At 41.5% G+C, this 12,294-nt stretch overlaps 1 protein-coding gene across 2 annotated transcripts in view; it reads right to left on the reverse strand.

Moving 5' to 3' along the window:
• Positions 1-12,294, reverse strand: part of LOC125459870 (PH domain leucine-rich repeat-containing protein phosphatase 2-like) — a 126,626-nt gene that overhangs the window by 50,625 nt on the left and 63,707 nt on the right. For both annotated transcript variants that reach the window (XM_048546836.2, XM_048546835.2), the window contains exons 5-6: positions 7,227-7,352; positions 3,958-4,106 (exon numbers count right to left, since the gene is read on the reverse strand). In XM_048546836.2, coding sequence (XP_048402793.2) covers positions 3,958-4,106; positions 7,227-7,352 — 275 coding nt within the window. The remainder of the gene's footprint in view (positions 1-3,957; positions 4,107-7,226; positions 7,353-12,294) is intronic.

Raw genomic sequence — 12,294 nt, forward strand, 5'->3', positions numbered from 1 at the left:
CAATTATATATACTTTTGACTAAAATTTTCAACTCAACCTCCTCTTAAGCAAGTCTTTGACAGCATATTAGATCCTTGAAGGTAATCTATTTTCTTAAAACTAAGCCCAAACTTCTCCACATCTCCTTGTTAGGATATGGAACTTTACAGCTCAAGTCTGTACTTCACTTGCAACTTCTGCACATGTTGACTTCAACTGAACATAAGAACATAGGAACAAGAGATGGCCATACAGCCTGCCCTGTCATTCAATAAGATCAAGGCTGACCAAACACTTCAACACCTTTTACTCACCTCCATAACCTTGTGTGTTACTGGTACCTCAAACATACTTCCTCAGCCCTCTGGGTGGGTGAGGATTCCAAAGGTTCACAACTCCCAAAGTAAAAGAATTTCTGCTCATCTCAGATCTAAGCTGCATCCTCCCTTATTTTAAATTGTGCCCCCAGGGTTCTCGATTCCCCAACTCGAGGAAGCATCTTATACATTTAACTTGTCTATTCCTTTTAAGTATTTTGTAGGTTTCAAATCGATCAATTCTCATTCTTTGAAACTCTAGAGAAGACAGACCCAGTTTGCCCAATCTCATCTTGGAAACAAGTCTGGTGAACTTTTGTTGCACACACTGTTGCAATAATATACTTTGCAAGATAAGGAGGCCAAAATTGCACACTGTACTCCAGGCATGATCTAACCAAGCTCCAATACAACTGAATCGAAGCAAGATTTCATTACACCTGCACTCAAATCCATGTGCAATAAAAGCTAACATTCCATTAGCCTTCCTAAAAGCATACTGTACCTGCACATTAGCCTTCAGTGACTTATCGACAAGGTTACCTAGATCCCTTTACACATCTACACTTTCCAACTTCTTACCAATTAAGAAATAGCCTGCACGTATTTCTCCAACCACATGGATAACCTTATATTTTCCCACATTGTATTCTGCCAACATGCCCTTGCCCATTCTCTTAAGCCTGTCCAAATCCTCCTGAAACCACAGTACATGTTCCTCACGAGACACATCCCCATTTAGCTATGTGTCTTCTGCAAATTTGGGAACATTACTCTAATTTATTGATATACACTATGAACAGCTGGGTATAAGTACGGATTTCTGCAGTATCCCACTAGTCACAGCCTGCCAACGCTACAGTCACTCATTTACTTCTGTTTGTCTATGAGCCAGTCATAAATCCATACCAGTACATCAAAGCACATGGGTTAGGAGGTAATCTTTCTAACCAGCCTGCTGTGGGAGACTTTTGCAAAAGCCTTCTGAAAATCTATGCATGCTACATCCATCAGCTTTCCTTTTATCAATTTTGCAAGAAACATCTTCAAAAGTTTCAAGTTTTGTCAAACGCAATTTCCTATTTGCAAATCCGTGCTGACTATGCCCAATCAGATCATTATCAGCCTTAATGACAGATTCTAATATTTTTCTTATTACTGCTGTAAGATTTGTAATTCCCTGTTTTCCATTTTCCTCCCTTTTTAATTAAGAGCTGATATTTGCCATCTTCCAATCCAAAGTAATCATTCTAGAATCCACAGAATTTTGAAAGACAATCACTAATGCATTGACTATTTCCACAGCTACCTCCTTCAACATTCTGCAATAAAGACCATCTGATCCAGGCATTTATCAACATAGTGTCCAATTAATTTCGGGTCTAGACCCAAACGTCAACATTCGTGCTCCTCTGATGCTGCTGGGCCTGCTGTATTCATCCAGCTCCACACGGAGTTATCTCAGATTCTCCAGCATCGGCAGTTCCTGCTATCTCTGAAATTTTGATTACTTCTTTTCCTTTTCATCACTTATTTTTGCTCCCACTATTTAACTATGTATCAGTCTTTAGATAGGAGAGCGCAATTATAACAGCATAGGCTGGGTTTCATCAGTTCAGAGATAATGGGAACTGCAGATGCTGGAGAATTCCAAGATAATAAAATGTGAGGCTGGATGAATACAGCAGGCCAAGCAGCATCTCAGGAGCACAAAAGCTGACGTTTTGGGCCTAGACCCTTCATCAGAGAGGGGGATGGGGAGAGGGAACTGGAATAAATAGGGAGAGAGGGGGAGGCGGACCAAAGATGGAGAGAAAAGAAGATAGGTGGAGAGAGTATAGGTGGGGAGGTAGGGAGGGGATAGGTCAGTCCAGGGAAGACGGACAGGTCAAGGAGGTGGGATGAGGTTAGTAGGTAGATGGGGGTGCGGCTTGGGGTGGGAGGAAGGGATGGGTGAGAGGAAGAACCGGTTAGGGAGGCAGAGACAGGTTGGACTGGTTTTGGGATGCAGTGAGTGGGGGAGGGGGGAAGAGCTGGGCTGGTTGTGTGGTGCAGTGGGGGGAGGGGACGAACTGGGCTGGTTTAGGGATGCAGTAGGGGAAGGGGAGATTTTGAAACTGGTGAAGTCCACATTGATACCATTAGGCTGCAGGGTTCCCAGGCGAAATATGAGTTGCTGTTCCTGCAACCTTCGGGTGGCATCATTGTGGCACTGCAGGAGGCCCATGACGGTCCCAATTCCTCCGCCTCCGCCGCTTCTGCTCCTACGATAAGACATTCCACTCCCGCACATCCCAGATGTCCAAGTTCTTCAAGGACCGCAACTTTCCCCCCACAGTGATCGAGAACGCCCTTGACCGCATCTCCCGCATTTCCCGCAACACATCCCTCACACCCCGCGTCCCCCCCACAACCGCCCAAAGAGGATCCCCTCGTTCTCACACACCACCCTACCAACCTCTGGATACAACGCATAATCCTCCGACACTTCCGCCATTTACAATCCGACCCCACCACCCAAGACATTTTTCCATCCCCACCCCTGTCTGCTTTCCGGAGAGACCACTCTCTCCGTGACTCCCTTGATCGCTCCACACTGTCCTCCAACCCCACCACACCCGGCACCTTCCCCTGCAACCGCAGGAAATGCTACACTTGCCCCCACACCTCCTCCCTCACCCCTATCCCAGGCCCCAAGATGACATTCCACATTAAGCAGGGGTTCACCTGCACATCTGCCAATGTGGTAAACTGCATCCACTGTACCCGGTGTGGCTTCCTCTACATTGGGGAAACCAAGCGGAGGCTTGGAGACCGCTTTGCAGAACACCTCCGCTCAGTTCGCAACAAACAACTGCACCTCCCAGTCGCAAACCATTTCCACTCCCCCTCCCATTCTCTAGATGACATGTCCGTCATGGGCCTCCTGCACTGCCACAATGATGCCACCCGAAGGTTGCAGGAACAGCAACTCATATTCCGCCTGGGAACCCTGCAGCCTAAATGGTATCAATGTGGACTTCACCAGTTTCAAAATCTCCCCTTCCCCTACTGCATCCTTAAACCAGCCTAGTTCATCCCCTCCCCCCACTGCACCACACAACCAGCCCAGCTCTTCCCCCCCCACCCACTGCATCCCAAAACCAGTCCAACCTGTCTCTGCCTCCCTAACCGGTTCTTCCTCTCACCCATCCCTTCCTCCCACCCCAAGCCGCACCCCCATCTACCTACTAACCTCATCCCACCTCCTTGACCTGTCCGTCTTCCCTGGACTGACCTATCCCCTCCCTACCTCCCCACCTATACTCTCTCCACCTATCTTCTTTTCTCTCCATCTTTGGTCCGCCTCCCCCTCTCTCCCTATTTATTCCAGTTCCCTCTCCCCATCCCCCTCTCTGATGAAGGGTCTAGGCCCGAAACGTCAGCTTTTGTGCTCCTGAGATGCTGCTTGGCCTGCTGTGTTCATCCAGCCTCACATTTTATTATCTTGGAATTCTCCAGCATCTGCAGTTCCCATTATCTCTGATACTGTTTCATCAGTTCCTTTTCTTTCTCTTCACTTACTCCTCCACCCATAGGTGGAAGATGTTAAGAATTGGAGAGAAAAGTGGAACAACTGAGGTGTGGAACAAATGGAAAGCTCTCCAATATTTCAAATACCTGTTAAGATTGCAGAGTCCGGCATCCGCCTGCATAAAATTATGCCGTAGATTAAGATGCGTGATATCTTGACTGAAAAAGAGATATTCAGGCAGTTCTTCAAGGCTGTAACATGACAGATCAACGGTACCAATTCGCTGAGACACAACCTGCAAACAAACGAACTGTTAATTTGTTGGTGCCTGTAACTGTAAAAGGCTAACTAAATTAACTAGTTGTATGCAAACTACAGTTAAGATAAAAATATTTGGTGACCTAACAAGATAAATCGTAGGTAAGGGTTTTCATAGGCTTTATTTGTCAAAATATCATGCAAAACCTAGTGCAAAAGTTATAATTTTCTATTTCACCTTCTCAAAAGCTGATAGGTATGCGCAGGCACATTGAGCCCTCTGGCACCTTGCCCAAGCGATCATTCTCTACATAAACCAAGTCATGGTTTACACAAAGCTGTTATTATGCTTAGCAGTTGAATAGAGTCCAACTTTGTCTCCACAGATGTCCAAACACACAATTTCAACACTATTCAGTAACTATGAACCATATGTGTTTTATGTTGATTTTGAAGTTTCAGCAGTCAACAGCCCCCTGAAACAAAAACTAGCTCTATCATGTCTAGATACAACACCCATCACAGAACTACTTGAGTGGAGGAGGCGCCCATTTGGCCCATTTTGTCTGTCCTGGCTTTCCAAGCAGATGAAGAGATGCAGGACAGACTAAAGTCAAAGGAATGCAGAGTTGTAGGACTGCAGAGATCGAGACACGCAACAGGTGGAAACAGCAGACTATCTGACCAGATGTAAAGATCGGGGTGGGGTGTTTCGTCCACGTTCGACATGTTCTATTCAATTTCATGTCTTTGGAAGCGGTCTCCAAGGGACTAAATGTGAATAAAGAACAAGGATCAAAAGAGGAAGCTGTGGTCAATGATCTTTAATGTCACAGGGAGGGTAAGGAGGATGAGGAGGAATAGCACACCAGTTACAGCCACATAAGGTACAATGTGACTTGCATGACAGCTATTCCATGCTGAAGCAAAGTAGAAACCCAACTGAACAGGTAACAGTGAGTACAGACATTGCAGGTACCAGAGATTCTGAAATATTAATTAGATGAACAGCAAAGTACTAGCCAGATAGCATGCAACTGTACACAATGTGTATATCACTGAAGAAGCCACAGTTGTATGACATTTGAGTACTTGAGACAGTACAATAAGTTTGCAACTAGTACAAAAAGAAATCTATTGCTTGAACAAAAAACTTCAATTCAAATGAGCAAGGTAATTTTACAACAGTCATCAAATGACAATTCAAATTAGAAGTCAAATCATTGTTAATACTCATGAGAATAATTGACTAAGTCCAGGATTGCGAAAGGTGCTGCAAACATCCCTAGTTCTAAATATCTAATAGGAAAAGGCCATTGATGAAGCAGTTGAGGATGGCTGGGCCTAACATGCAGCCTTGAAGTACTCCAGCACAGATATCCTGAGGATGTGATAATAGGAAAACAGAAACAGAAGTATGACATTTGATACCTCAAAGCCAGCTCTGCCAATCGTGAAATATGCCAAAGCAGCTCCAATCAGTCTGCCAGAGCACCTGCTCAATATCCTACTTTGTCTCCTGCTGCTCAGTCAGTTTCCTAACCAGGTCAATAAGTAGCAACAGTTTTTCAACTTTATTTTACAGTTTCTTATGAAGTTATTTTCAAATGATTAAAGAAAGTCTGCCTATGACTGCTGTTTGTACATTCTCCCAAACATTTCTTTAGTCACCTCTGTAAAATATTCAATCAAGGTTATCAAGCATGACTTGCCCTTTACAAATCCATGCTGACTTTCTTTGATCAACTGACAATTTTCAAGGTGTTCATTTATCAAACTGGAGACTACAGCAAGATCCAGACAGCACATGTTAGGTTTTACTGATCAATGATTCCTTAGTTTCCTCTAGCACCACTAACAACCACAACTATCTTCCTGTGTGCCAGGAAGAACTACAGCCAGTGGAGATTTTTCCCCCATCACTACTTAATTCAATGTTACTAGGACACATAGACACCGCATTCAAACAAATAATACCCTGGTGCCAAGGGCAGTCAGTTTCATATTTTCAATTTAACTTTTATTTACATTTGAACCAATGTAGTAACAGAAGTCAGGAGATGGGTAGCCCTGCCAGAACCTAAACTGAGCTTCAGCGAGGAGGTCATTGCTGCTGCTTGATATCACTTTGTTGACAACTGAGAAATCACTGCAGGATGATAACTGACCAGATTAGATTTTACATCCACGAGCAAATTATTTCAATTCCACAATTTGAGACAGGTAAACATTAATTTGAACAAAGAATTGGAAGAGAAGTGACAAATGTTGGGGTAAAACATAAAAACTGCTTTAATATTCTGTTTAATGAGCACCAGGGCTGTTGTTTCTAAGACTCAGAAAACAGGAAAGCTGAAGCAATATCAAATTCACTGCAACAAACTTGGCAAAGGCTGCAGAGAAAATTAGTTTATTGTGTTTTTTAAAAAATTTCCCAGCCACAAACATTTGCAAATTCAAGTACAGTTAGCAGTTTCTACCAACACAAAAGCAAGATACCTTGGTAGACAATGCTAGCCCAAGGGATGGCCATTGTTTTGGCAGAATAAATCCTCACCATAATTCACAGTTGGACCTTGTAGAATTGTAAAAGAACTGACAAGCATAAGCAAATGTTTACCAAATCATTGTCAGCAAATTAACTGCTTAATTTAGCAATTATCTTAGACTCTGCTTAAATGAAAAGACTTGAGAAACAAATTGGTAGCTGTGCTCCTGAGAATAAGAGGATGCAGAGAGAATTAAGACAAAATAGAATTGGCAATGACATCAATAAAGATCTTCAAAATGGCAAAGTGACTCAAGTGCCAAAAATTAACCAATGTAAATCACACAAATGTGTTGTGGAATTTGCGCAGTCAATAAAAGGGATTAAAAATGAGAAGTCTTTGAAAGTAAAATATTAAAAACTATATTGAAAGATATGCTAATAATTATTTCCCTTTTATTTAACTTCCAAATTTTAGAAATTTGATGGTCAAATACATTAGTCTTCTGATATTAAAAGGTGAAAATAAATAATGTAAAAAAAATCACAATTTAAAACCTTAAAATTCCTATAGATAACTCAAAATTGTTTTATTACATCAATCTTAAAATAATACATTATTTCCTTTATACATTTCACGTGATATTAACTGTTGCCATAATACTGCACCTTGGATGCCTGTCTGAGCCACCGCAGGTATTCTGGGTATGAATCAAAGATGACGTAGTATGTTTGCCCTTGTTGCCCAGCAGAGCTGAACATAAGGCAGTATTGTCTTCTCTTTACTTCTTCCACCTATAAAAAAGGGAAAAAATTTAATATTTACTATTATTTTCATTGAAAATTGGAGAATAATTTTTGTAAAAATCTAGTATATGATATTTAACACGTCTGTTCTCTGAAACTGAAAGGAAGTAAAAATACACCCAGCAAAGGCCAGGGAACAAATTGTGTGTTTTCCTGGTGTGTGGCCAAATTACATACAGACTTACTCATTTGAACCACCAAGGGATTTTATTACCAAATTTTCAAAGCATAAAGTGTGTTTGTGTGTGGCCATCAAGTAAAGGTCCTGAAATGACGGAAAAACTTGTCTCACAGATAAAGATTAGCAAAATAACATACACGTGTTTATGCTCATAGATATTCCACTCACTCTCCATTCATAGCAATATAAAGAACAGGTGCAGGAATAGACAAATACAGACCTTTGAAATTACCCTGCCATTCATAAACATGGATAATCTGATCATGGTCTCAAATTTAACTTCTCAGCCTCTCCCCATATCCCTCACACCGAACCAGCCAAAGAATTGTCTATTGCAGCCTTAATGTATTCAATGATGGAGAACTTACAATCCTCTGGTAATGTGGAATTCCAAAGATTCACAACTGAGTGAAATATGTTCTCCTCATTTAGGTCTTAAATGATCAACTCTTTATTCTAAGATCACTACCCCACATTCTAGATTTCCCAGCCAATCATTAACAAACCCTCAGTATTTATTCAGCATTAAACCCTTTCAGAATTTTGGACATTTCAATGAGATCACTTCTCCTCCTTCTAAATTCCAAACAATTGAGACTCAGGGTACTCAGCCCATCATAGTACAACTGTTTCACGAAAGGAAGAGTCTGGTGAACCTTCGCAGTGCTGTCTCCAATGCTTGCATATTCTTCCCTAAGTATGTAAACTAAAACCAGACACAGTATGCCAGGTGCAGTCTCCCCAAAGATCAATGCAGGAAATTTTGTTTTTCTTTGGGATGAGGGTGTCACTGACTAGGCCAGCATTTATTGCCCCGAGGGCAGTTAGGAGTCAACCACATTGCTGTGGATCTGGAGTCACATGTAGGCCAGACCAGGTAAGGATGGCAATTTCCTTCCCGAAAGGGCATTAGTGAACAAGATGAGTTTTTTCCCCCAACAATCGGTAATGGTTATTCACGGTTATTATTAGACTCGTAATTTTGGATGTTTATTGAATTCAACTTCCACCATCTGCCATAGCGGGATTCAAACCCAAGCTCCCAGAACATCAGCTGGGTCTCGATTAACAGTCCAGTGATAATACCACTAGGCCATTGCCTCCCCTCTTAAAATTTTTGTTTTAATTCTCCTCTTTTAAATATTTCACTTTAAAATTGCTTAATTTTATGTTTTTCTTCATTTAAAATGCCATTCCTAGTTTAAACATCTGTACTTCCTGATCGTGTCACTGAGCCTCTCACATCTCATCCCCGCAAATTTTGAGGATGCAACAATCAGCTTCATCAGCAAGGCCTCCAGATTGTACTGCAGGAGTTGGTGCCATTTTGTCTAGGCCTGCAGCTGAAGATCATAGTTGTTTTCAAAACATTCCTCCACTCAGTTATTGAAGTAAACTTTATTTTAAACCTTATAAAAAATTTCCTTTCTTCTGTTTGTACCTGTACTAGTAGAGAAACTGCAGAGGACTTAAGTTCTTTTAAAGAGTTCTTTGCCGTAACTTTCTTGGAAGACTTCTCTGCAGCAAGCCTGTTTACGTTTTGCATGTTATTCAGATAAAGTTATGGATAATGGATTATTTATAGCATTGTATTTCAACTTTTACACTGGCTTTTCTAGGCAAAAGCTGAACTTGGAAACAAAACTCTGGCTTTACACTGATTCCTACCACCATCACGAGTTGCAAAAGATTGCACACGCTGATCGTTCACTCTTAACAATATTGCCGTCTTTCCAGAGATCCTGCATTTACCAGAAATTAAGGTGCAAAGTGTGGTCTGGGTGATTCTGTGGTGTTTTGTGTGTTGTATTTCTCCTCTTCTATTCCTGCCACCTCTCCTAACCCTACCACTTCCAGAGCAGGGTTTCTTTTGATGGAAAACCACCATTAACATCTCCACTTCCACCATCTGCTATATACTATCACTCCATAATCTTATTCACATTTCATTTGCTGTACAGTTGCCTTGCCTAAATTTATGGTATATTTTAGGTGATATTTTAGATGCCTTTCAATAAAGTGCAGCTAATGTACTCCTGGCGCTCTTTTGATTTCGGATGTAATGAATAAAAATTACATTTTCTTATGTGAGATATTTAAGGTGGATAGGGTGAATAGCGTGAATAGTCAAGGACTTTTACCTGGGGTTGGCGAGTCCAAAACTAAAGGGCATAGGTTTAAGGTGAGAGGAGGAAGACTGAAAGGGACCTAAGGGCCAACTTTTTCACACAGATGGTAGTGCATGTATAGAATGAGGTGGCAGAGGAAGTGGAGGAGGCTGGTACAATATCAACATTTAAAAGACATTTGGATGGGTATATGAATAGGAAGGGTTTAGAGGGATAGGGGCTAAATGCTGGCAAATGGGACTAGATTAATTTGGGATATCTGCTCAGCATGGGCAAGTTGGACCAAAGGATCTGTTTCTGTGATGTACAACTCTGACTCCTATGGGAAACCATAACTAAAGTCATTTCATGAAGTTACAATTTTCTGGAATTCAACCTTGACTTTAACGGAGGAATCTGTATAATTTTAATATTTGTCTTGATTCTTGCTGTCCAATTGCTTTGTAATATAAGAATAACATGTCATTTGCATTCCCAATTGCTTGCTTTGCTTCTGCATTATACAAGTACTCCAAAGAATCTCTCATCATCAACACCGAGTTTCACTTCTCAAAAATATTCTGTAGGCTGGACTGGATAGCTCAGTTGGCTGGACGACTGGTTTACAATGCAGAATGATGCCAACACTGGGTTCAATTCCAGAACCAGTTGAGGTTACTGTGAAGGTCCCACGTTCTCAACCTTTTTCCCCACCTGAACTGTGTCCAATTTTGGGACCCACACCTCAGGAAGGACATATTGGCACTGGAGCGTGTCCAGCAGAGATTCACACGGATGATCCCTGGAATGGTGGGCCTAACATACGATGAATGGCTGAGGATCCTGGGATTGTATTCATCAGAGTTGAGAAGGTTGACGGGAGATCTAATAGAAACATACAAGATAACGCATGGCTTAGAAAGGGTGGAAGCTGGGAGGTTGTTTCTGTAGGCAGGGAGACCAGGACCTGTGGGGACCGTCTTAGAATTAGAGGGGGTAAATTTAGAACGGAAATGAGGAGACATTTCTTCAGCCAGAGGATGGTGGGCCTGTGGAATTCATTGCCATGGAGCGCAGTGGAGGCCGGGATGTTAATTGTCTTCAAGGCAGAGATTGATAATTTCTTGATCTTGCAAGGAATTAAGGGCTATGGGGAGAGTGCAGACAAGTGGAGTAGAAATGCCCAAGAAATGCCCATCAACAACGATTAAATGGTGAAGTGAACTCGATGGGCCGAATGGCCTTACTTCCACTCCTATGTCCTATGGTGATCCTCAGATTAAATCAGTCACCCCTCTCTCACATGGGAGTGCAGCTCTGCAGTCTGGTAGGACTGTAATGAACTTTATTCTGATCATCACTTCACATTAATGACAATTTACTGGCTAGTTCACCACTGAAGTAGTTCAGCAACATGAAGGTACTGCTTTTTCAAAATTAGCTGTCAGAGATTATGATAATACGGTGCTAATTTAATTAGCACACTAGCTAATGCCATTTCTGTCACAAATTTAGTTTTTCATTGTGGAAACTTTTATAACTGAAACTAAAGTTAAAATATTTTTAACTTTTCATGACAGCAAGGGCCTGAATTGACCAAGCAGCAGCAGCAATGACAACTAGATTACCACTGCACTCAGTGATAACTCAAACTCAATGCTGTTGCACATTTCTACCCGGAACTTCTAATCCTGTTAAAGAAGAAATGTGCAACAAGCTTTCTCCTGTAGAATTCTACTGGAGCAGACAGAAGTTGCTGAAAGACCACACAAGCCCTATTTTATAGCTACTGACTTACAGTAAATTTAAAGGTCCAATCTTTGAATGCCATTGAACAGGTAAGGCAGTACTGCGGGGATTGGGGCAAGTAGCTGAATGATTAAGATGCACAAACAAGCAGGTAGGTAGTTACGATGTGATTGAAAAGCCTGGAAAACTGTTGTCTTCCTCAAAGCAGTATTGTGTTGAGACGTTATACTAATTATGGTGAACAAACAGGGCCTTGGTTTGATATTTCAGCTGAAAGAAAAAACAGCAGACGTTATAGAATTTCACACTGCATTTTAAGCGCCAGATGAAATTAAATGCTCAAGTCTTTGACGTGAAGCTTGAACTTCTGACCATAGGACTCAGAATTGAATGTTCCGCAACCTGAAGTCAAATGACAGTAGTAAAACTTCCTCCACACTCGCTCAACAAAAACTCCCAAGTCAGGTATGCCACAACCAGAAAGCAGCACAGTTTTCAAACTCTGTTCCAATAAAATATTTACTAACCGCAGTTGATCGAAGAATCACTACTGCACAGTAGGACGCAATGAGATCATGCCAGCTTTCTGTAAAATAATCCATTTCATTCCAATTCCCTGCTTTTGCCCCACAGACCAGCAAGTTTATTTCACTTATGTCTAACCAATTTTCTTTTGATTCAATCATCTCAGTATCCACCATCCTCAGGAAGCACATTCTAAGATTAACATTCACTGTATAAATAAACTTCTCTTATCCCACTTGAATCACTTGCCAAGAACCTAATTTTGGGTCTTTTACCAGTTGCTAATGGAAACAACTCTTCTTTGCCTTCTTTATCTAAATTTGTCATAGTCATGTTCACTTTATACAACCTTCTTCAATCTCTTTTT

Source organism: Stegostoma tigrinum, chromosome 16 (genome assembly GCF_030684315.1).
Source record: "Stegostoma tigrinum isolate sSteTig4 chromosome 16, sSteTig4.hap1, whole genome shotgun sequence".
NCBI classification, from domain to species: domain Eukaryota; kingdom Metazoa; phylum Chordata; class Chondrichthyes; order Orectolobiformes; family Stegostomatidae; genus Stegostoma; species Stegostoma tigrinum.